This window comes from Mus musculus, chromosome 6 (genome assembly GCF_000001635.26).
Source record: "Mus musculus strain C57BL/6J chromosome 6, GRCm38.p6 C57BL/6J".
Classification (NCBI taxonomy): Eukaryota; Metazoa; Chordata; class Mammalia; order Rodentia; family Muridae; genus Mus; species Mus musculus.
In genome coordinates this window covers 32,954,869-32,979,898 of record NC_000072.6, presented here as the reverse complement: position 1 = coordinate 32,979,898, position 25,030 = coordinate 32,954,869, and the positions used below count along the sequence as shown (strand labels likewise).

At 40.2% G+C, this 25,030-nt stretch overlaps 1 protein-coding gene across 3 annotated transcripts in view; it reads left to right on the top strand.

The window, feature by feature from the left end:
- Positions 1-25,030, top strand: part of Chchd3 (coiled-coil-helix-coiled-coil-helix domain containing 3) — a 268,067-nt gene that overhangs the window by 80,375 nt on the left and 162,662 nt on the right. For all 3 annotated transcript variants that reach the window (NM_025336.2, NM_001355667.1, XM_006506468.4), the window contains exon 4: positions 11,581-11,698. In NM_025336.2, coding sequence (NP_079612.1) covers positions 11,581-11,698 — 118 coding nt within the window. The remainder of the gene's footprint in view (positions 1-11,580; positions 11,699-25,030) is intronic.

Sequence of the window (25,030 nt, the reverse complement as noted above, 5' to 3'; positions counted from 1 at the left end):
AGATTGTGACAATTTTTAAAATACAGAGAAAAAAATTCTGAGGATAAGAAGAAAATTGTAGAAGTTTTAAGATGGAAAGAATAGATAATTTGTAAAGAAAACAGGATCTGGGTACTAGGCTTTGCCTCTGCAGACCGGAAGCTGGATGATGTCCCAGCAGAAGGACCGAAATCCTGGGGTTCTCTGAGAGTTTCCCTGTGAGGAATTAGGGAATGTAGTAATACAAACAGCTGGTCCGTAGAATCTATGGAGACAAAGCATACTGATTATTTTTACAGAGAAATTTGATGTAACGATTATTCATGAGACATTAATAGTCAAAACAAAAGAAACAAAATTTACCAGTCCTAAGGCAGTTCTGTTTACCAGAATCAAAGTGAGCCACCTACCTACCTATATAGCTAACTTCCTAGTAACTGTCTAAATTATAAATACATCTCTAGGAATGTTTCTATTTTTTAGTGTATCTCAAATATGCAATCAATATAGCATTCATGGCAGAGGCATGTTACATCCTTTTCTTTCATGTCAAGTCTTTGGAATCTGGTGTATGAGCTATAGTCACTGCTTAATTTGAACTATTCTGGACTCACTGGCCTTGCCAGAGGACACATATGTGTCATGCAAGACACAGAGCATGAAGAGGTCCCCACCTCAGCCTAGGGAGCAATGGAAGGAGGTGGAGCCTCTGAAGTGGGGGTACCTTCTGGTCGGTGGTCGTGTCTGAGGTGGTAGAAGGGAGGGTACTAGTGATTTGAGGAGGGTACCAGTGGGTGGGACTAGTGACACTGGAGTGGCACCCAAGGAGCTTGGTCCTGCAAGGTTGAATAAACTAACCTCTGCATCCAGCTGGATTGGAGCAAAGCCACCAGGCAGGTATTCCTTCAGCCTTGCAGTTGCCCTCTGGCACTCCCTAATGGAAACTCTACCAGCACCAACCAGCAAATCACTAACAGTTTAGAAAGACCCAGTGTGAAGCAGGGTATAGATGACAGCTAGTAAGCTGAGAGTCACTGCTAAGCAACCAACAGCACAGTTCATCTTGGAAGAATAGTAAGAAAAGAATGAAAGCTGAGACCCCTACCGAGAGGAAGAGAAGCACCTTGGTTCTTGACCGTTGAAGACAAACCTTTGAGGACCTATAGTGGAGAAGTGCATTTGAAACCACTCAACTCTTAACAGAAGGATTGGTAGGAAAGGAAAATATCTGGTTTGCTGTCACCTGTTTTGCCAGTCTAGTACCTGCATTTGTAAACTGTAGTGAAAACACTACTGGTGTTGAGAGTGGAGGCCATTGAGGACCAGAGCAGAACAGCAAAGGGGCTTGTTGCTGTCCGGTGGATGGCAGCCTGATGGAACTAGGAACCAGGAGACAGAAAAGGAGACAGCAAACAATACAGAGTAGAAGAAAACAGGTTGTTTCAGTTATCATGTTAGAGATTGTGGCTGAGCATTTCCCATGTAGAGATCAAGGCTGCTATGCTACATCATGTTGACCCCTGTGTGTGGCATGCACAGACAGACAGACAGAAGCACGTGTGCTCACAAACACACACTAGCTATGTGTTATTTATACTGAATGCAGTTAAGACCCAGTAATTTGTTCCAATCTTAATAAAGGTTAAAAATTAATGGGTTAGCAAAGCTACAAACAAGGAAACAGGAGAAAGGTAAAATCAAAGGTTTTTAGAGCAAAACAAAAGAAGCAGCCGAGTGACCTCAGGAGCAGTTTATAAACAACAATCATTAGCCTTTTTGTGTCCCTCATGTTAACTCAGTCTGCGAACCACAAAGTTAGAAATCCAAAGAGCAGTTGATTGAAAAAGGAGGGAAAGGGGTTGTACAGCTGTTCTTTCCCTACAGCACAGCTTGCTCTGTGCTGGCTAGAGGAGTGCGCAATGCTTTGGTCTTCAACGTCTCCCACAGAGAAGGGTGGGCTTCGACTGTATGAGTTTGCAGCCCACCCATTCCACCTGCCAGCTCTTTATCAGAGAGGCTTCTGCTTTGGAGGGTGAGAGGTTGTGTTTTAGTTCAGACTGGAGGTCTTTCAAATAGAAACAAAGGGAGTATTGACTGTGATACCAAGACTTAGTGTGGCAGCTTTCACATCGTACTTACCCTGGCAAAATGTGTGTTTTGTGAAGAAAGAAAGAGAAGTACAAACAATGAAAAAGGCAGAGTGTGTGTTTCATATACGTAGTGTAGTTAGCATCTCTGAGAGCTTAGTGGGCTCTTTATCAGAAGCTACTAGTGTTGGTCAGGATGCTGCATAGTCATTTGCCCATTGTTTACACTGCTCATCTGTGTTGCAGCTGTACTGGAGGGCTTGATGTTTGTCTAGGGAGGACTGTGATAGGAAAGTGATATTCCCAGAGATGATTGTATTTGCCCCAGTTCTCTTTCTCCAGCATCAGCACATACCCAGTGAGGAAGCTGCAGTAGGCAAGATGCAAGGGAGCGGCATCCATGCAGTAAGCAAGCTGCTTAATAGAGCTGATTTATAGGAGCAGGTTGTATGTTTCTTCTCACATCTTCTATAACACTAGACTTTAGAAGTCATGATTCTGGGCAGTTTAATGCTGTCTTTATCTGCTCTGCAATTATCCATCTGTATTTTGACTATTACGACAATCAGTGTATACTTTAAGCTAAAGTCATGATCATGACTGAAGATGCCTGTAAATAAATATTCATTTCAAGCTAGAAAAAGAAGTGGCTCTGGGTCATTCTAGTACAGCAGTTTCCAGAGGACCCTTTCATACAATTCCTCATGTGTGGTGACCCCAACCATAAAATTGTTTTGTTGCTACTTCATAATTATAATTTTCTGTTATGAATTATAATGTAAATATCTGGCATGTAGGATATCTTTTGATAGTGAACCCCAAAGGGGTCACGACCCACTCATTGAGAACCACTGCTCTAGTAGAAGACAAAAGGGCTTTCGGTTGTGATGGACCTTCGTCTTGTATAAGAGCTTGGCTGTGAATGGTGAGCAAAGATGGGTGCAGTGGCTGGGTCCTGTGTTTGGTGACAATACCTTGTGCCCTAAGAGCAGAATACTTTCTAAATATAAATGCAAATATTGTGCTTCTCAGCAGAGTAGATATTTGAATTTAAGACGCTCCCAGGAGCTGCAGAGCAGGTGGCTCTTTCTTCCCAAATGAAAACTGAAATAGGGAGTTCAGGTAACATAATGCATCCTGTTTTATGGGAGGCAGCCATCTGGAAGGGAGGCATGGTAAGTGCTCAGAGGGTGGCCACAGAGAACTTCAGTTACAGGTGTCAGCGTCTAGTTGGGGGCAGAGTTTCCTGTGTTTTTGTTTTTGCATCATTTTGGAGCTAAGCTGGCAAATGTCCAGCTTTGTGCAAGTTAAAATAAAATAACTTAAAAAAAAAAAGAATATTCTTGTGAAAAGTAAGGTGCACTAGTCAGCCCTCCATTGTACTCTAGGAGCCTGAGGCCACAGCTGGTAAGACTCAGAACTTTGGAGGAGCCAGCCCATGACTGGTTAGCCATGTTGCTTTGGGGAGACAGCACAGCATGATGGGATTGTGACCAAAAAGAGCTCTTCACTAATCATGGACCAGGAAGGCAGAGAGAGGGAAGAAGCGGCATGTCCTAGTCCCCATTTGAGGACATGTTCCACAGTGATCTCCAGGACTGTCCCTAGGTTCTGCCTCTTAGAGTTTCTGTCAACTGGGAACAGTGTGTGGAGACTTAAGCTTTTACTCTAAGGGCCTTTGGAGACGTGTAAGATCCAACTTTAACAGAAAGAAACTTGGATTGTCAAGTCACAGTGCTGTTTGAAATAATACATCGAGACAGAGGACCAGATAGATGTCTTCATCTTCTTGGTTTCTCTAGAACCAGGTCTCAGTGCTGCTAGATCTATCAGTTGGTTTTTAAGACTGTCTCTCTGACTCTGTTTTTCTCTGTCTCTCTGTCTCTCTATCTCTGTTTCTTTCACACTTACTCACTCACTCTCACTGTAAGTTTTGGTTTGATACAGTTTCTTCTTTCATTGGAAATATGACAGTCTGCTCAGGGTTGTCATGAAAGTTGGAAGGCTCACCCCTACAAGTGTGATCTGTACCCGACACATGCTAAGCAGGATAAAATGCCACTTCTGTCTGTCACACATACAGATATTATATATGAACTTAGCAGAGCTATATTAATGTGCATTCATCTACATGTATGTGTTTTGGGATATTAATCCATACACATTTCCTTCCAGGATTTGAAATGGTTTGAGTTGAATGCTAAGCTTGTATAATTTTTTATTTGTAAAGTCTTATAAATGGAAAACTATACGCCTGTTCTGTCATTATTTTTAATAGTCTAATAATTAGTTCATTGAACTACCTAGCTCAGCTTTTCTGTCTAAAGGTGGATGGTAAACAGAATTTTCAGTGCTAGTTCAGCATGTTCTAACAAAATATGATACATTAAAATGAAATTTATCCTTACTATTAAAAGTGACCTGTGGGTTGCCGCCATGCGTTTCTTTCTGTGCTTCAGTCTTTTGGAGTCAGCCACATTGCAGTGTTTTGTAGATCTTGTCTGTGTGTAATGGTCGGAGTTCAATTTTAGATAAGTCATTCAGTCAGTTTATCTCTAACAATTAACATTTTCCCACTTATTCTCACCCATTATCTGAGGCTCTTATCTACTTTCTCCAGAAGTAGAATGGCTTTATATATTAAATTATAAAGTAATTTGCTAAGCTGGAGTTGTATAGAATTACTTAGTGTCTACCTGTATACAACAAGTTTGACTATTTGGGAATGACCAAATGAGCAAGATTCAGTGGTATCAAGAGTCAGACCACATTGGACAACCAGTGACATATATTTGATGTTGGAAAAACATATAAGAGCGTGTCTTAAAGTAACTCTGAACCACGGGGGAGGTGCTACAATACAAATAATTTCAGTTGGGAGCTGGTGTGCACCTCCTCTCCCCCTAGCCTAGGACCTCAGCTTGGTAGGCAAACACCCTTGATTCTCTGGGGTCTGTTCCAACCTTGTCTACTTCTCGTTTTGAGCAAGGTCTCTCTAAATTCAAAGCCTGACTTTGAACTTTTATTCTGTGACCCAGGCAAGGCCTTGAGCTTTATACTCTTGAGCCCCTACACCTCAGTGGCTGGGGTTACAGGTGCATACCCAGGCTCCAGGAGGGAGAGAGCTTTCCAGGGGGTTTAAGAAACATGGCTTTGTAAATCGGGCCATTGTGTTTCTTTTCCTCTGGTGTATTCCTTGAGTTTTTCTTTTGTTCAAAGTGGAGGGAATAATGCTTTTCTTCATGGAGTGTGATGGAATTTGATATATAAAAAATGCTTAGCTAAAGTTATTTTTAAAATCCCCTTTCCACTTCCTTAAAACCTTTAACTTCTTGAGAAGGCAATAAAGCTGGGTGATTTTACCCTAGTATCATGTTATAGAGAACTGGATTTTTATACCAGATATGTGAGTTGAATGTAATGAGTAATTTTTTTTTTTGATTTTACTTAAAACGGACATTCAATAATATTCATTATAAGAGACTTGACTGGTGTTTAGAAACTCATTTTGCTGGTCTATCTTAAGTCTCTCACCTGATTGAGAATATGCAAAGAAAAGAACTAAGTTGCTGGGGCTGGAGGTGTAGGGCAGCACCAACTGGTATTTGTTTCATTAAGCTCAGGCAAGCTATCCAATTACTTAATGCAAATAGGAAAAGTTTACACTAAACTCCTACTTCTTTGCTGAAAACTCTAGAGAATTCAAATGAGGAGAGATATGTATTTAAAAGAAGGAAATTTAAATGAAACTTAAATCAGGGGCTTAATGTAGAATAATATTAGACCAGGAGATCTGAAGTAATAAGTGAGAAATGCCAGTAAATAAAAGGGGGCTGTATTTGCTCAGATGCTTGTTCTGTTTAGTTTTGTTTTGAGATAATTCTTAAATCATCAGAGACCCAAGTTATAAAGAAAGCCTCATTTTTATCCCACCAACGGGCGAGTAATGTGCCGCCTTGCCTTGCCTTGCCTTGCCTTGCCTTGCCTTGCCTTGCCTTGCCTTGCCTTGCCTTGCCTTGCCTTGCCTTGCCTTGCCTTGCCTTGCCTTGCCAACGTGGACTTGACTCTTCTGAGAGTTTGTGGCACAGCAGCGCTTCTCTCTGACCCTACAGTTCCATGTGGCTTTGGTGTTCCCAGATATCCAGTTGGGTTGTCTTCCTGGGGACGGGGTGGGCAGAGAAGAGGTTGTGGGACAACTGCCTTTCTAGTGGTCACTGAAGTGTGTGTGTGTGCGCGCGCCCATGTGTGCTCTGTGTGTGTGTGTATTGCAGGGTGGTGGAGAGGCGATAGAAGACAAGGGGGCAGAGAAGATGCTCCACAGAGACGTGGGCTCACAGAGAAGCAGGCGCTTCTAAACATGTTAGTAGCTTTTCTTTGTAAAGTGTTGTACTTTGTGACATGATTTAAATGAGTGAGTGAAAGAGGGCTTTTATCTGAGGAAGGAAAGGGTGTCAATGAAAGGTTTTGGTGGAAGGTTTGAGAAAGGGCCCACAGAAATTAAACTCTTCCAATATGGTGCCATCACTTCTAAAGGTATACCATTTATCTGAAATTCCGCCTTTTAAAATAATTTGAAATGGCCGGACAGTGGTGGTACACTCCTTTAATCCCAGCACTTTGGAGGCAGAGGCAGGTGGATTTTTGAGTTCAAAGCCAGCCTGGTCTACAAAGTGAGTTCTAGAACAGCCAAGGCTACATAGAGAAATCCTGTCTTGAAAAAATAAAAACAAGCAAACAAACAAACAAAAAAATGAAATAAAACAGTCTTTGCAGAGGTGATTTTAAATGTGTGTGACATTCTGAAGGCTGTCACCGAAGTGCAATTGAAGGAAATTCTTTCTGAGTGTTTCTCAGCCCCTTGATGTTCCTATGCCTCAGTCACGTTACTTCCCTCACCCATGTGGCACTATAGCAACCTTATTTAAAAAAATACCTCAAACAAAAAATTATCATTTATCATTAAGCTACATAAAGGCAGAGACCGTGGTTCCTACTTCATTCTCAGAGTTTGGAGCACTCTCTCTCACTCAATGATTATCGAATGAATTAGTGAATATAACATTTACTTTTTACCTTATGTTATATACTAGAACTCAGAATCCTAGAAGAAATTATCTACTAAATGGAAATGATAATATTATAACATTTAGAGCAAATACCTTCCTTTCATTTATCCCCTTTAAGATAAATGGAGAATAATATATTAAGACATGGTGTTTGCAAGCATTTACCTGTATGGGATTCCCTTTTACTTTAAAGCCAAGAAAATGGATCTTTGTTAGATGACCCTACCCAAACATTCGTAGACCATGAGGGTCTGGGTCCCACTGCCAGCTGCCCTAAGTGTACAAAGAAGGCTTTCCTAAGCACTCGGTGCACAACACAGGCATTTCCCCATGCAGTTCTCATTGTAAGAAGAAGCAAACGTAAGACATGTATTAGGATAGAAAAGTGATTATTCTTGTAGCTAGTTTGAACCAGTCTGTCTTGAATCTCTAAGATTCAAAGAGCTATAAGTTGATGTTCCCAGATGTTGACCCCCTTCTCCTGTAGGCCATTTAGTGTAGCCTGGATATGCCAGGCATGCACTGAGTACAGTGTGTTGGTGAGACCTTTTAGGGTGCAGCTTGTTTTCTCAGCTGCTTCTTTTATCTCCAAGTCTTTTGTTTTCTGTAGCATTTGGTTCATTTTTATCTGTGGTAGGATTTGCCAGCCATTCATTCATTTCACATACATTTAACAAATGTTTGAGCATCTACTCTGGACCAGGCAGCTGTAAGATATGATAGCCACAGAAATAGACAGACCAAGCCCTTCCTGTTTTTGAGCTTACAGGAAAGTTAGAATGAATCCTTTGAAAAAGCAGGACTCCCCAGCCACAAACCCTTTGATCTACAATCTATCCTGCCTGCAAGATGTGCTGGGGCCATGAAGGTACAGAACTTGTGGGAGTGGCCAGTGAGTGAATGACTGGTCTAAGTTGAGATACATTCCACAAAAGGAAAGCCAATGCCCAACACTGTCTTTATGACCGAGAAAAGGAGTCTCAGAGACCTGTGTTACGAAAAAGAAATCAATAAAGTGATTCCTAGTGATATTCCACTATACTCAGATCAGTGCCTACCTAGCCCAGTCTTCATCAGAGAGGCTTTCTCTGGCAGCCAATGGGAGCGACAGCAAAACATTAGTTGGGAAGGCCAAATTGGAGATCTCCATCAGGTCTCTTCTTTTGAAGCTTGGGAAACCCCAAGGAAGAAGGGGTGGAAGAATTGTAGAAGCCAGAGAGATTGAGGACTCCAGGAGAACACAACCCACAGAATCAACTAAGCAGGGTGCATAGGGCCTCACAGAGCCTGCATGGGCCTATGCTAAATTATCTGCTAATAGGCTATGGCTAGTTAGCTTGGTCTTCATTTGGGACTCGTAACAGTGGGAGCCAGGGTATCCCTGACTCTCTTGCCTTCTCTTGGGAACCTTTTCCATCACTGGGCTTCCTTGCCTGGCCCTTATGTGAGGGTTTGTGCGTGGTCTTAACGTAACTTGTGCTGTGCTTTGTTGATATTCCTAGGAAGTCTACTTGTTTCTTTAGGGAAACAAGTGGAACTGAGGGTTTGGGAAGAGAGGGGGTAACTAGGAGAAGTGTAGGGAGGGGAACTGTGGTCAGGATATTGTATGAGAGAATAAAAACACCAACAGCAAACACAAAAAAAGAGGACACCTTAGTCAGCAGGTAGGTAAGCTTTTGATTCTAGAAGTTGTTGATGAGAATCTAAAGAATCAAGCCAAATTTCCTCTAGGAAGGAAAGGAAGGAAGGAAGGAAGGAAGGAAGGAAGGAAGGAAGGAAGGAAGGAAGGAAGGAAGGAAGGAAGAAACAAACAGGCAAACAAAGGTAGGGTTGTGACAGCATCAGAGGCCAAGCCCTCCGCGTGCACGTGGGCCTTCTTCCTGTCAGAACACTCTGCTTCCATGTGTTCGGAGCCCCACATTACTATTACTACTTTGAGTTACTGACATTTGTCACACTGTGCTAAGTGCTTTGTTTATGTTCAAGGTAGGAGCTAACACCAGTCCATGTAGCAGAGCTTAGGGCAGTGAGCTGCTGGTGCACCGGACGGTAGGTGCTGTGCCTTGACTTGACTCCAAGACCTCACACAGTGCTTGTTTGTCTTCATACACAACAAGGTGATAGGCCTTATTTTCTTAAATATTGAATACTTTTATATGCTAATATGTTTGTTTTTTTGTTTTCATTTCCAGTAGTTTTTGTTCCTCTGGGTTAAACAGTTATATCTTCATTTGTAATTAAACTTGTGCTGTATATGAATAAATCCAACTAGAAGAAATATTCTTTATTAAAATTGGCTACACCAAACAGAATGATAAAATGTAGTTGTATAGATTCACAATCTATGTTCATGAATAATGTCAATTTTGAATATAAAGCACATGGATGTATCTGTGCACATGTGAAATGTCTAGTTCACTTCTTGGCATGTAGCAGGTGATCCCTAAGTGATAAATAATGCTGTTTTTTCTTTTAGTTGTCACCAAACATGTTAAACAGGACCGCTCCATTTGGTGTTACTTCCCTTTGACATGTCTCCAGGATGTATTTGTGTATCGAGCTGTGGCTTTCCAGCTGCAGGATGCATCAGAATCACCTGGGGCAGGGACCGCACTGAAAGGCATTTTGCTAGATACTGTCCTCTTGGTTTGTCGCTGTGAGGTGCTGCCTGGGAATTTGCATTCCAGAAACTCCTTAGATGCTCCTGTTGCTATTTGGACCTTACTCTGAGCGCCTGATCTGGGGAGGCAGTAAGGTCTGAAATTATATCCTCTGTGCGAGAGAGTCAGCAGCTGATGCCATGCTTTTGGGTTTATTAAATATTTTAGAGACTTTTGAATAAACATACTTTTATCTGTTTTTTTGTTTTGTTTTGTTTTTGTTTTTTGCTTCAAGAAAAATATGTTTACCATCAAGGGAAAAAGCATAATTCTGGAATATATATTATAAGATAATTTTGTCAGTTATAACTTATTTCTAAGAATGCCAGGGTATCAGGATGGTGTGATGCTTTAAAATAGCATCACAAATTTTATGTTCTACTTCTTTTCAAGGGTCCCCTTGATAGGCCAGCACCAAGTAAAATTTAGCACTCATCATTCACACTCAGAACATTTTACTCAGAATGACACCAGCATAACAATTTTACCTCCTTTTAAAGCAGAGCTACATCTTTGGGGGTATAGAAGTGTTATTCTTTCAAAAGAGAAAAGGCAATCAGAAAATCTTTGTCCACGAGATTAGACTGAAATGATCTTTCATTCAGTGCTTCTGAGTGCCGTTCTGTGCAAGGCATTATGGCACAATCCAGTGCCAGAGTCATTTATCATTATCATATACAATGAGGTGTTTTAGTAGATTGTAACTTAATATGGAGCTAATTGTGTGACGAGGCAATGGATCACCTTAATGCAATTGTAGGCTTCACTAATAGAATTAGTAGTGTGCAGATCCTGGCACTGCCACTGTTGTCTTCTTGTTTCTCTAGAACACGTCTGGTATGTAAGGCATCCATCAGAGCTAAGGTAGGTGGGAGCAGTCATTCAGCAGCCTGGAGCCTGCTATAACAGGCTGATTTTGCATATGTTGGAGGATGGAACAATACACTGGGTGGAGAGACTTCTTTGTGTTTCTGGCTAGCTTCTGCTTTCATATAGGATTAAGGAACCTGGATCCCGACACCTTGTCCTCTACTGTGTCCTCTATGTCTGACTCATGTCAGTGAATAAATGACTCACTTTTGGAGGAAGATGATGCCTTCATATGTTCCTCACAAAGGTGGCTTGATGAACTTTGTGCATGTGTGTGTGTGTGTATGTGTGTGTGTGTGTGTGTGTTTGGAGAGGCCAGTGATCTAGCTTAGCAGTAGCTTTCAGGAGGGCTTTCTACCTTGGTTTTTGAGACTGTGCCTGGAACCTAGGACTTGCTAGTGGGTTTGGCCAACCAGCCAGCTAGCAGGCCAGGGATCATCCTGTCTTGTTTGTGAAGTACAGTGTTACAAATACTACACTATGTTTTTTTGTGTGGGTACTGGACACAGACTCAGGGCCTCATGCTTGTGAGGAAAGCTCTTTACTTACTGAGATGCCCTAGCGATGGGATTTTTTTAGGTGAGAAGTTTTCAGTTTTACCTGAGAACTTTGTTAAATTTGGACACTTTGTCAGCTGGATCAATACCTTCTTCTCTTAGAATTCCAACGTTTTAAATGTGTGGATGGAGGCTGCAGGGGATTACTATAGTATAAAGTTTTGATAGATTATAAGCCAATATGATTTCAGATTTTGAATTTATCGTTTCTGCTTTTTTATTCAGGTTTTTCTATTTAACATAAAGTGATACCAACCAGCAAAGTATTTTTTTTTTCTATCCAGGTTATTAAATAACCTAAAAATAATTTGTTGTTAAAGTAATTTAAAAGAAAGTATTGTTACCTTTTTTGTCTTTTCAGCCTTAAGCAAGCAAGGGACCTAGAAAGAGAAAGGGCTGCAGCCAATGAGCAGCTGACCAGAGCTGTCCTTCGGGAAAGAATATCCAGTGAAGAGGAGCGCATGAAGGCGAAGCATCTGGTGAGGCTGGTTCTGGTTACTAAAGACCCCTCGTCATCCTGGGCGTCCCTGAGGCTGGGAAGCTGCTGTCTGTTCCAGCTTTTCGTGTTGAGAACAGTGATGGTCCCTTGGCCAGGTTTTCTTGAGTTTTATCTAAGTAGCTGATGAAGGTTGGCCATCCAGGATGTTTAAGGTCGGTTACTTTACAAGTGTTGAAGTGCTGGAGGCACATGTGGCACCTGGGAGCTGCTGCTTGTTTGTTGTGTTGTCTCTGCTACCCTGGGCACAGGCCTGGCCCTCTTTCTCTTCCTGCTGGCCCCTTCCAGATGCTTTCCTGGGAAAGCCGCAGAGAGGTGAGCTAAGCTTTCATCAGCTGCTCTCCAGACCTGACAAAGAAGGAACAAGGCTTGGAGAAGCCTTGTAAAGGACAACAATAAGTTTTCTCAGTAAAAATATTTTTTTTAATTTTAAAGATTACATAAACACTTTAAAAGATAATTAACAAAAATTTAAAACTCACCCACCCATACATTTTTTTCTTGACATGATCATGGTTTACACTGGAGTGTGTTAGAGTTTCTTATATGTAACTTTGAATTTGAATAAATGATGTATGTATGCAAATATATTGGTAGATTACAGAACACTTTTTCTGAAATGTAGTTTCTCATGATGATTAGTATCCTCTGTATCCTTACCATTTATTAAGCAGTTTCCATTGGCAGCTAAAACGGCATCTCTTGTGGTTCAAGACTCTAGCGGACTGCTCAGTCTCTAATTTTCTTCCTAGAAATGCAGGTGAAACTGTTCAGGGCCTTTAGTCCTTGCTAGAACACACTAGGACACCAGTAAGATGGAACACAAGGCCTTAAATGGAGGGTTTTGAATTTCAAAACTTCCTACCCAGTAAGTAACCGAGAACTGCTAAGCCTAGATGGGGAAAAGCTCCACTTCTCTTCTCTACTCTAGTGGCTCTCTGTCTGTCTGTCTCTGTCTGTCTCAGCTTCAGTTTCCACACACATTAATATTAGGACGATTGAAAGTTTGTTCTTTTAATACTTACCCATGCTGATGGGTGCAGTGTGATAGGTTAGCCCATGTATGCAGTGGGTCTGATGGAATTAGCAGAGTGTGTGCTGAGAGGCTTAGAATCCTCTCCTAGTTCTTTGGGAACTAGATAATAAATTGCTAACAGCTTTTTCCTTTCTTCCTTTTCTTTTTTCTCTTTTCTTCTTGTTCCCTTTTAAACCTTTTATTCCCTTATTTGAAAAGGGAACCTATGACCAGGTGACAAAAAGGAATGAAAGGTGAAGTCAGTTTATAAAGCTTTTTCTTAGTGACCAGTCTGAGGTCCCAGGCTACATGGGGAGGAAGGTGTTGCTAGAGTGGACGTGATAGACCAGGAGGGAAATGCCAGTGGGCGGACTGTGGTCAGCACATTGAGCATTCTATTGAGTGGCGCTCAGGGAAGGAGGGTCAGAAGGGAAGCCAGTTAGTTTAAAGGAGAAACAAAGGAATGGGCAGCTCACTTTTGATTCTGCCTGCCGTCTGACCTGCAGCATGTCTTGAAGTAAAGTGTCAGGCCAGTTGTCTGAGTGGTCGTTGCAATCACAGTAAAGTCTCACAACCTGGAGGCTAAAGACAGGAGAGGACAGGGTTAAAGGTGCTCATGTTTTAGGAAGGCACTGGGGGCATTTCTGGTGAGCATTTTTTCTGTCCCCTCTCTTGATCCTTTGCACCTGATACCTGGAACACTCTTCTCTCAATGACTAAAGCCTTTACCCGAATGTGGGAGTACTGCCTTGTTTACTTAGTTTAAGAATTAATGATTCCTTACATACACATGATGAGGCATGAGCGGTTTCACAGAAACTGTGAAACCTTGATCCTGTAAGCCAGTGGCAGCTCACACGTGCGACATGGTTGGCATGGGATAGTATGTTCAGCCTTTGATTTGTCTTAACCACCTGCATATTGCCTGTCTTCACGTTTACTTAACTGCTCGAGTGTAAGATACTCAAGCATATGTTCTGTTCGTAGCTTTCTTACTGATTGTGGAGTTGTGTGGCATAGATGGCCAATTACAGCACTCACAGCTCCTCTATTTCACCACTCATCACAATGTTGGCTAAATCCAGCTCTCAGAGCATTAGGGAGGGAGTAGGATTGATACAGTGGTGACTCGGGGTCTTCTCCTGTTCACAGATACTTGAGTGTTGTGGTCACAGAGGCATAACCACTGCTGGGTAATTCTTGATGCGTTTACCACATTATCGCTGTTATTGTAGAAGACTTAACATATTCACTGGATAAAGATCAGAAAATAAATTCAGTAATGTGTTAAAAATTAATACAAAAATCATTATCCATAGATAACTATTAATATTTTATTTGTGTATATCTGCATATGAGTATATGTATACTTATATATTTGTCTGTTTATGTATACATGCATACACTTAAGTTGTGAATATCTTTATGTGTTTTGGGGTAAGGTTGTGTGTGAAGTCAGAGCTCAGTCTTGAGTATTGTTCTTTGTGATTAGCTCAGGTGTTGTTTACCTTTTTTTGAAGCAGGGTCTCTCACTGGGCTGGAACTGTGCAGTTAAGCTAGGCTAACTGGCCAGCAGCCCTGGAGATCTCCCTGTCAGCAACTCTCCAGAGCTGGGGTTATTAGTGTGAACCACCAGGCCTGGCTTTTTCTTGTGGGTTCTAGGGATTGAACTCAGCTCTTCCATGCTTGTATGGCAAGCACTTAACGGACAAGGTTATTTCCTGACCTAAAGTCTATTTTTTAAAGAATCGTGTTTGTCCAGATGATTATGGTTGCATGGCAGGCACCTACCAACCAGACTAGTTCCTGACCTCAAAGTTCTGATTTGTTTTAAAAATTCTTTTTGCTTTCGATTGAGTTTGTCTATAATATTAGTTATAATATTAATAGATTGAGTTTGTCTAATATATTTATGTGTGAATGTTTTTTCCCAACAAATGATTTTTTATAGTCTTATAAAAATTTACACATTTAAAAAATATTTAGACTGTATGGCAAAAATTTTAATGATGTGCATGTTTTTGTATGTTTAGTACTTAATGGCTGAGTATATTTCAATGAGTTCCCCCTAATTATTAGAATAAGATATAAAAGAAAATATAGAAAATTAGAGGAGGCTAAGTATTAGCTAAGAGTGCTGGCAGAAGGCAGGAAGACTGAGTTCAGAGCCAACTTGGGTCACATGAGAAAGTTCCGTGCCGACCTAGGCTGCATAGTAATATTGACTATCAGGAATAAAAGAATGCCCTAAACTACTGTTGGAAAGCTGTCACCTTGTATTCGTGGAGGTGTGACATTCTCCTTGCCTCGCCCATCCCTGTGTTCTGTATAGGCCTTAAGGGTCCAGATTTTACACCCTGCCACCTTTAGAAACAGAGTGCCTTCTGTTGTGTGTAGCCCCATGACCCCTTCTCTTGAGGAGCACATCTTCAGAACCAGCCTAAGAGCTGATTATTCTGCTGTGAGTGCTAGGGCCCTGTCTCTGTGCGCCTTCCTTTCGTCTGCGAGGCCTTGAACAAATAGCCAGTATTGATTTGTTTTGTGGTCTCTGGAACTCAAGCATTACAGCTTATAGGAAAGTAAACTTCTGAGCTTTATGTATTTGAATTAATTAGAAAGTTTTTGTTCAGTCAAACTGATAATGAGAATGTGTATCTTTTCTCAAATATTTGAGGACACGGTGTTTTCAGTATTGGGTTTTAAAGGGAATACACACACACACACACACACACACACACACACACACACATGAATAAAATGAAAAATCTTTCTGGTGAGAAGATTTTATGCTAAACATGGTATTCATGTTTTGGATACACTGTATTCATGAGGATTAGAATTAATTTACCCATGCTTTTAGTGTATCTGTTTTGATTGCCATCTCTCGCATAGGTTGAATTTATCAGTAGTGAGGTTATATCAACATATATCAAGAAGTCCTAGGATCTAGACTTATATTTTTATGTCTCTCTACCTGCCTGTATATATATATATTGTTGCTGGGAATTGAACTTATGGTGCTGCTGAGCATGCCAAGCCTAGTTTTAGACTTTGGAGCATTTTGGATCTCACATTAATTTTCAGATATGCTCACCCTATATTGTGAGGTCTTGTCTCTACCTTTTCCCACTTATTGGTGTTTAGCATTGGATTTATGACTTCTTGGGTATAAGTGCCAGGCTTCCCGCTCAGTTGTTTCAGCAGCTGGTATTGTTGAAGCTCTCTCAAGAGCAGAGTCATGGTGGTTTTGTTGCTGAAATCTTGAAATCGGTTCCAGTCAGAAGTTTCCTATTTGGAAGACATATTTTAGCTGGGGAAACTTAAGCCTGATCTAGAAAGGCTATACCATTTCCTCTCTGTCCTGAATGACTTGGTTCCAGAATTTTAGTCAGATTGTACTCAGGGGGTTGGGAGAGGCCACTCACTGGTGACTGTGCCTGTCTGAAATGTTCACATGGGTGGTAAATCCTTCCTGGGAGCAATGAAGAAGGAAGATTAGTGACAGGGTAGCACCAAGCCACGCACAAGGTCAGTGCAGCTGGACATTCTGCTGTCTTTAAGATCCTTTAAGATCCTAATCCCATATTTGCTGTATCATAGAATTCTTTTTGAAATGAAAGAGTACTAGGCTGATTTTTTACTTTACAATTATATTTGATTTCTTTCTTTCTAAAAATGCCAGTTAAAAATAGTGATTCAGTCTTTTTTCTGGCTTATTAAATTATGCTGGTTTAGTGTTAGTCATTTCTTATTCACTACTGAGATGTTCAGTATTTCCTTTTTAAAAAAAAATCTGAACTTTAAAGCAAGCCTTCATTTACTTGTGTTAGAGCATTTATTTAAGTATCTTAGATCATCTGCCCCTAAACGTGACGAAGCTTTCTTCATTTTAGAACAGATGTTTTTATTTCCTGTTTCCTGTATGGAAATTAGCAGTGCTAAGAATGTGTGAGAAAGAGAAAATCCTCAGGAAGTCATCATGGAAGAGGCAGTGTCCTGCTTCCATTATTGCTTCTCCTTGAGCTTCTCTGTGTTTCTGTAGTGTTTGCACCCATGGCCTGACACCTGGGTCTGACTGGCATCTTCTCACATAGTCTTCTCTGAGCTTTGTTCGTTTCCTCTCTCCCTGTCTCTCTCTGTCTCTGTCTCTCTCTGTCTCTCTCTCAATAAGAACGCACAGTTCAATAAAAGACTATCAAGTCTTTGTCAGTAACTCTGTATCATTAGAAATTTTATAAAAGGGAAGAATAACATAATAGCTAACCTTAAGAACTGTCCAGGGTCAAGTGTATGCTGTTCAGTGAAACTTTCCTCAAGAGTTAGGGAGGGTACCAGCATTAGCTATTGTTCTGTCTGTTTTTTTAGAGTACTTGGTCTTTTTCTACATTTATCTCCATTGCCCGTTTATTCAACTTGTCCTGTGTATAAGGTTCTGCTAATTGCAGATGTGAAAGGCAAATTAGGTCTGGTTATCCTTCTTCAGTGTCTTCATTGTAGGAGAGGCCAAAGGTCATTCTTATCTTTTATTTTTCTTTTAACCTTGTAATTTTCTGGATGTTTAAAAATCTCACACTGTTTAGAAAAATAACACAAAAGTGAAGTGAGTAAATGCACAAAATTCCTTTCTGCAAATTTACATGACTTCCAACAAAATGTCACTTTTCACCCCCAGTTTCCCTTTTGTCTGAAATGCACCAGTGAAGCAATCAAGAAGAATTGATTAATTTTGTGCTCTGTGCTTTTCTAACTGTGTGTTTTTTTTTTTGTGCTTCAAACTGTGACAGTTGAAATTTTATGGTAAAAGAGAAAAAGGGTTTGAATTTGGGGTATGGAGAAGACTGACTAAATTAAAGGAAGTGGATAGAAATACCACTGCTGTCCAGATGTGAGTCAGGGTCTGCCCCAGGCGTGGAACGCAGCTCAAGCAGTGACCCGGAAACCACCAAGGTTCTTGCTGTAAAGTTCTAAATCATGACAGCCATCACTTGATTAGCCAGGCAGATGAAGTTTAGGGTAGCACTGCTCATCCTGGGTTCTCCTAGTGAACACTTAAAGATAATTAAGAAATTCCTCCCTAATTTTTTTTTTTTTTTTTTTTTTTTTGGTGTAATCTAGGTGTTTGATCATCTCCTGGTTCTCCCTATGGTCATCCTCTCACCCTAGTTATTCAGATATGCACAGTGTGCTAGTTTGCTAGAAGTGAAGTTAATGATCTTGAGCTATTGAGGCCTGTTTAAATATACAGTTCCGATCTTGTGTTTGATGGTTTTTGAGGCTGAAGTTACAGATATTTCCCCCAGGGTTATTGGTAAGAATAGGATCTGGAAGTCCCCATCTTCCTAGGCCTTGCTCAGTTAATAGCTGACTGTGAACTTCAAAGGGCAGCCTCCTTGAAGAAGGTGAGCGCAGAGGCATGCTGTGTCCTTTTGCCTCCTGCTCATTTGGATTCAGCAGGCCAGCATAGTCTCCAAGACAGAGCATCCACATTCTGTTGTCTGCTTTTATGTTCTTTGTTGGCACGTGTGGCCCAGCTTCCAGTGTGTTATGGTAGCATTATAATCATTAGCTTGGATGCACACAACCCTGTGAAGAGACTGTGGATCAAATGTTCTCTGGAGGGGCAGGCAGCCCCAGATCTCTTTGCTGTTACTGTGTGAGACGAGATGTAGTTCAGCTTGCCAGCATACCCTTTATGTGAATGAAGATCCCTAAAGCGGGTAAGACCACAGATACATGTATGCTTAAACCTTATTCACATGATTATATCTCTTAAATGCATTGTTGAATTCTCTGCTTCTCCAGGTAGGCAAAAAACAAACAATCAAAAATCAAAAACAAACCAAAAACCCCAAACAAACAAAAACAAACCCCCAAAAACAAAAACAAAACTCAGAAATCTACGATCTTAATATCCTTGTGGAAATATTATATTGTGTTGATTGTGTATTGAGGGTCTAAAGGTGGAACATGACAAAATGGCAGAGGAGATTACATCCCTATCAGAGATGGGAAACTTTCCACTGAACTCTATGTAGAGGTGACTTGTTCACTCAGACTGCCATGATCTTGTTGACAAAGTGATTAGAGAAGGCATCAACGGCACATGTAATGGGGCTAAAGTTGCTAGGGCCACTTCTTAGAATACTGTCATATTTTCATTTTAAATGCCCTTTTGAAAGTTCATCAGGTAGCTTGAAAACATTGGCTGAGGGCATCTCAGGGCGAGTGGTATCTTAAATGTTAGCCCTGCCACAAATAGCTTATTGACATCCTATCACTTGGGTCGTTGTGGATATCCAGGTGAGATATGGAGAGCACTGAGTAAAAATCCATAGGTAACTGTGGGGCAGAGGGGTGCTTATACTTTCATCTCTTGATAATGACTTGGCATTTATTGTTAATATATTTGCTTCATGGCCCGGTTGGAAATGAACTGTCATTAGTGCCTTAGAATTTTATTGAACTGACACCATAATCTTATTTCCCTTCAAGAGGCCAAGAAATATTGCTCCCAGTGTTTGCCTTAGCCAGTAACAAGTCAGAAGTTTAACATAAGCATAATCAAGTCTGTCAAATCCCTACAGATCCTAAGTAAGGGTTTTGCACAGTGGGTTGAGCACCTCTGTGCAGCAGCAGCCTTTCCAGTTTTCTTTCACGGCAAGTCTCACAGCTCTCTGAACATTACTTTCCACTTCCCGTGGGAGGGTCCATATTGTTGGCTGTGGTAGTCCATGTGCAGGGAGAGCCACTTGTGTAAGGGATGCTTGCAGACACCCTGCTCTGTCTATCCTTTCTGCATCCTAAATGGAGCTGAGCCAAGCTTCCTTTGTTGTTAATGATCTGAGCTATGCCCTGCTGATGTGTGTAGGAATGGGTATTTTGTGGTTATGGAGAGAAGAACACTGTTGCAATATTTCCTTGTAATCCTAAAGACAAGCTCTGTTTGCCTCCATCGACACTCTTCTCTTTCCTTTGCTAACTAATGACTTCTCCTGAAAATACTGAGGGGCAGAATTACCAAATGAAGTAAGGCCTTCATTCTCTGGAGAGCAGGAATCTGTTTACAGACCTGCAGTATTTATTACATACCTCATTTAGCCCATTTATCATTTTAATAGAAAAATGACTCATTTTAGATGATTCTGAAATAATTTGAGGTAAGCTACATAGCCCTAGGCAGAGTATGATTTACGGAGACAGAACCATGCTATTTTCCAAAAACAATAATGGAATGGCCAGTACGGATAACTTATGATTACTTATGCTAGACTTATAAGATGTCTTCATTGTCACAGAAATTTGTTGATTAAACATTTAGAGCTCTCTAGCTAGTTTCCCTCATTCTTTTATGACAGGTGGTTTCACCAAGTCCCATACCCTGCACAAAGAAAGATCCTTTGTTTGTTCCACATACCAACTTCAAGATTAACTTGCAATTAGTGTTTTGGTATTGTCCTGGTGACAAAGGTCACAGTCCATGTCATGGACGAGTTTATTAGAGAAGGTTAAAAGACTTCAAAACCTTGTGCTTAGCAATTAAACATCTTCTGTTTAGAATTTCTTCATCCCACTGTGTACACTTAGTTTAAGTCCCATTGAATTTAAGCTTTAAATACCTTTCCTTTGGACACATACTTGATTCACTGGGGCATAGCTAGCTGATCTTCTGAGATCCTACCTGTAAATCTAGTTAGTACTGTAATGTAAACATGGCCAAAATCATAGCCAAAACAATCTGAGTTTGTTTTTGTTACTTATCACTTAATAGGAATTTGAAATCCATTGTCTCACTTGGCATATTCTGTGGGGGATTGTGCATTAACCTGTTGATCCAGTAAGTATTCAAAGAAATGGTGAACCAAAAAGTTGCACAAAAGCAGACTCTGGGTTACAACTCAGGTCTCCTGAGACTCCAGGCTTCTATTTTGGTCCCAGTTTCAAAATTGATTAATTTCAGGTAATTATTATTTTAACTTCAAGTGGAATTGATTCTTTATATTAGAAAGGAATAGAATGACTGAGGAGCAGGTAAGTGGTCAAAGCAGAATTACTGCAGGCATGAATAAAACATGTAAAGAAATGCAGTGTGTTGATGTACATGCAGAGGAAGTACTGAGATAGCACTGGGGCTACTTGGCTGGAGTGCGCATGGCTTTAACTCTGGGCCAGCTTGAGTCTGGTCTCATCTTGGAGGACTATATTCATAACCACTGTACTAACTGGGATTTAGGATAATCTGTGTAACATTGAGGCATTGAGCTGTACAGAGTAGAAATAATGTAAAAACTTTAAAGTTACAACTTCCAGTTGCAAATTTTAGTATTAAAAATAGTTAACCTTATGTGAACCTTTACAGGAAGTCTTTAAGTGCTCTGTTTATTCTTATAGTCATTTAAGAATTTTCTTGACTATAAATCTCTTCTGCTATGCTTCAGGAGAGGTTGATACATATGCAGGGGGCCTGTTTTTTTCCAGCTCCCATCTCTCCCAACTTCAGAGTAAGTGAATAAAGAGACACACTGTTGCTATTGTTGTTATCTATGGTGTAAAATCTTTGTAGAAGAAAGAGGTGAGTCTTTTTTTCTGGTACGTGGTGGGGTGACAGTAGGTTGATTTAGGAGAATAAAGTACGGCTACTGTAGTAGATTAATTTTAAATATAATTGTATGTGTTAGCATACATTACTCATAAAATAAATTCTATTAATTTTCTGTTTTTCTAAAAACTAGATTTTTATGAGAAATTTTAGAAGAAGCACCAGAGCTTTGTCTTATAAACTACAGCTCTGAATAGCTTGAAGAATGTTCCCACTGCCTGTTTGGAAATGAGTTAACTTGAAAGGTGAAAGACACAAAGGAAGAATGTCATTACAGAACCATTAATTATTTTCCAATTGGCCTTTTCATCCCAACAAGAGTCTTAGGTCAGAAATGAAAAGCTAAGGTTATACATTGCTAGATAAGGTGTGCACGGTTGTATGTGATGTGTAATGAATGTGTATTTCTCAGTGTGGAAAAAGTAAATGCAGTGTAAGAAATAAGTAGGGATCCAGGAGACAGCTGTGCACACACGGATCTGAGTTCAAGCTTTTTTTTTTTTTGCCCATGGAAAAAGACAGACCTAATTGTTGAACTCTGCATCCCCAGGAGAGATCTTGTCTCAGTCAACAAGGCAGATGACTCTTGACCTGGTCTCAACATCAGTGCACACATGTGCGTGTGTGCCTCTGTGTGTGTGTGTGTGCACACTTGTGCATCTCCTTTAGAGTTTTAAAAGCATCGGCACTTCCAGTACATACATAAATGCACATGGAATGACACACTTAAAATTAATTTTTAACCTTTTCCTTGAGATAATTTCTTACACTAAAGCTGTGCCAATGGTACAGCAAATTCAACTTAGATTAATCTGTTTGTAGTCCTTTCTCATTCTCTTTGTATCTAATTATGAATATTAGACTCACACAAATCTGTATTTACATACTGTGTAATGGTTGTGACATCATATGTTGTGTCTAAGTGATCTACATAGAATGACTTTGCGTGAGTTTCAGAGTCATATTTTTGAAACTTTATTTGTTCTGTTTTTACAGATTTGATAACCAAGTATGGTTGTTGAAATTAAAGAAACTGAACTTTAACCCTCAGTCCAGTTTCTGGTTTTCTCAGTTCTCCCCAGGGTTGCAGTTGCTCCTCCTCACAGAGGGTGGTACATAACTGGCTCACAGACTGCAGCTGCTAAGGATAGCCCCAGATCCCACTTTAAGCGTTAATTTGCAAATAAGAGGACCAAGATGAAGATCCTTTGTGCCTTCATTGGCAAGAGTTTTAGAAGAAATGATGAGCAGAGAGGGAGATGGGAAGGTCTCATGTCAACACGCAGGTTCATACTTTATATTGAGTGCAAGTTGAGGCAAAGTGAATGCTTTGGAAATTTTCTTTTTGTAAACCAAAAATGCTATTGCAGGCATACAAGTTATATCATTAAATGCCATTAGAAAGTGAACTCCATTCTTACTTTTCTACAGAGGTTTTGAGTAGTAATTTCATCCGAAATAGCCTCCTCTGTGTCCCTCCCTTCCAGGTTCTGCTCCATGTAATTTAAGGCAAATTGCTTCCTTTCCTTTATGCCCTTTGTTTCCATCTGCTTAAAATGAGGACAGAGTCTTTAATGTACTTCTTTCAAGTCTGTTACCTTGATGAATAAATACATAAATACAGAGGTTCTTTGAGAATGCAGAGTTCCACGTATTTATAAATTGGCTTTTCCTAAAGTAATTTCATTTCATGAATAGGCTACCAGTTCCAGGAGTCACGTCTATTTTAATTTTCTTTAGTTATTAAAAAAGCCCATTTCAAAATAAGAAAAATAAAGTTGAAAGCCTTTATTTTCTTGGTTAAATTGGATTTTTGTCATTGAAAACTTACTCTGATTAGTTGAAATGCTTTGGTCCTAGGCACACGTATAGATAGATGCTCTTAGCCACTGTGCAGACAGGGTCAGACAGAGCTTTCTGTTTTGGAAAGAAGTAGTCTTTGGCTAATGTTTGCTTGCTTTGAATGATGTCTCAATACTTTGTTTGCAAAATATAGGTATTTTAAGGAAAAATAGATATTTTAAGGTGTGAACAGAAGTTGGTCTACTTATACCTTAAAATGACTACCACATGCCCTGACTTTGCAGCAGTATGGGGACCTAAAAGTGATTCCAGCCACAATATGGGGAGTCTGAAAGGCATTATACCAAATGACATAAGCCAGACACAGAAAGACTGACTGCAATTTTGTATAGGTTGGTTCCCAACATTGAATGCAGAAGTGGCAATGGTCATTGCCAGAGTCTGGGATCAGGAAGATGTGGTGATATTGCTCACTTGCAGTTATTCTATGAACTAGTTCTGTGTATCTGCTGTGTAACATAGACCATACTTATTGTAATAACATACTGCACACTGAATCTATAAGGAGGTAACTGTAATATGACAGGTCTACAAATGAGTGTGATTATAGTAATCAGCTTACAATCAATACATATGTCAAACTATTGTGTTGTTCACCTGAAATATGTAAGTTTTATTTGTCAATTATACCCTGATAATGGTAAAAGGAAAATAAAGACCAGGGAGGAGAAAAAGAAATTGTGACTTAAATTTCTGTTATATGGTAGATTAACCCTTTTGCTACCTCTAAGCTCTACAGTTCATCCTTTCAAAATTTTATTTTCTTTTTCATGCATTCAGCTCATTAACAATCATTTGTTAAGCTTTAATTGACCATTGTATTGTCTGTCTTACCCATTTCTGACATTTCTTTCCTTTTCTAGATCTCCTTTGCCCATTTTAAATTTGCAACATATGGACAGTGGCATCTTTAGAATGTTTCTTGTCATTTCCTGTCATGCATGGGTGACAGAATATATCGGTTTTTCAAGCTTATAATTTTTTTAACCTCCTTATGGAACTCAATTTATTATAAAGAGACTGGCTCAGTTCCAACCTTGAAGGCATCAAAAAGAACAAGTTCTAAATACCATCATTTAGAATGCAGCATATTTAGCTATTCTCCATCTTGTATGTCTTCATTTCCAGGACACAGCCATATTAGTACATTGGGTTGGCATGTATGCTATAATGTTGCTTCCCCTACCTCGCTTGTCTCTTGCGGGATGGGGGGTGGGGGGTGGGACATATATATAGTGAGCCTTGGGAACAATTGAGCCCTGAGGGCAACACAACAAAAGCAGATTGTGAAGTAGTCAGGCTTTGTCCTTGTGAATGACGTGATACAAATGCATGTGATGGATTAAAATGTATTCACCCTGACAGGAATCTTTTATTCGAATGGAAAAAAAAAACCCATCAATTCCAATCTCAACAAAGGTGGTTGCTGCAAGGGAGAGCGATTGCCAGGGTGGCACATTTCTCAGGCTTGGTTCTTGATTCTGGGCTCTATGTTGGTTATAATCTTGTCTTGGTATGCTATGTTTCCAGAATCTATCAGTTTTTATGATTCTTTGGCATTTTCTCAAGATTTATGTACGAGAGGGTTAGCTTTTTTTGTCTGGCAAGTAGCAAAGCCTATTTGAGACTCTCTGATCAATAATTGTAAAATAACTAGAAATTGATCCATGCCAGTTGTAAATCCGTTCATGCATTTCTATTAAAGTTTGTCACCAGAAGCTGTACAAAAGACCTCATCATTGAAGCTAGGACAGAAGCAAGTACTGGCTGTGGTATATTAATGGAATGCTCATCCAGAGGTCACAGCAGACTGAGTTCTCTTGTAGCATGCTGGTATAGCC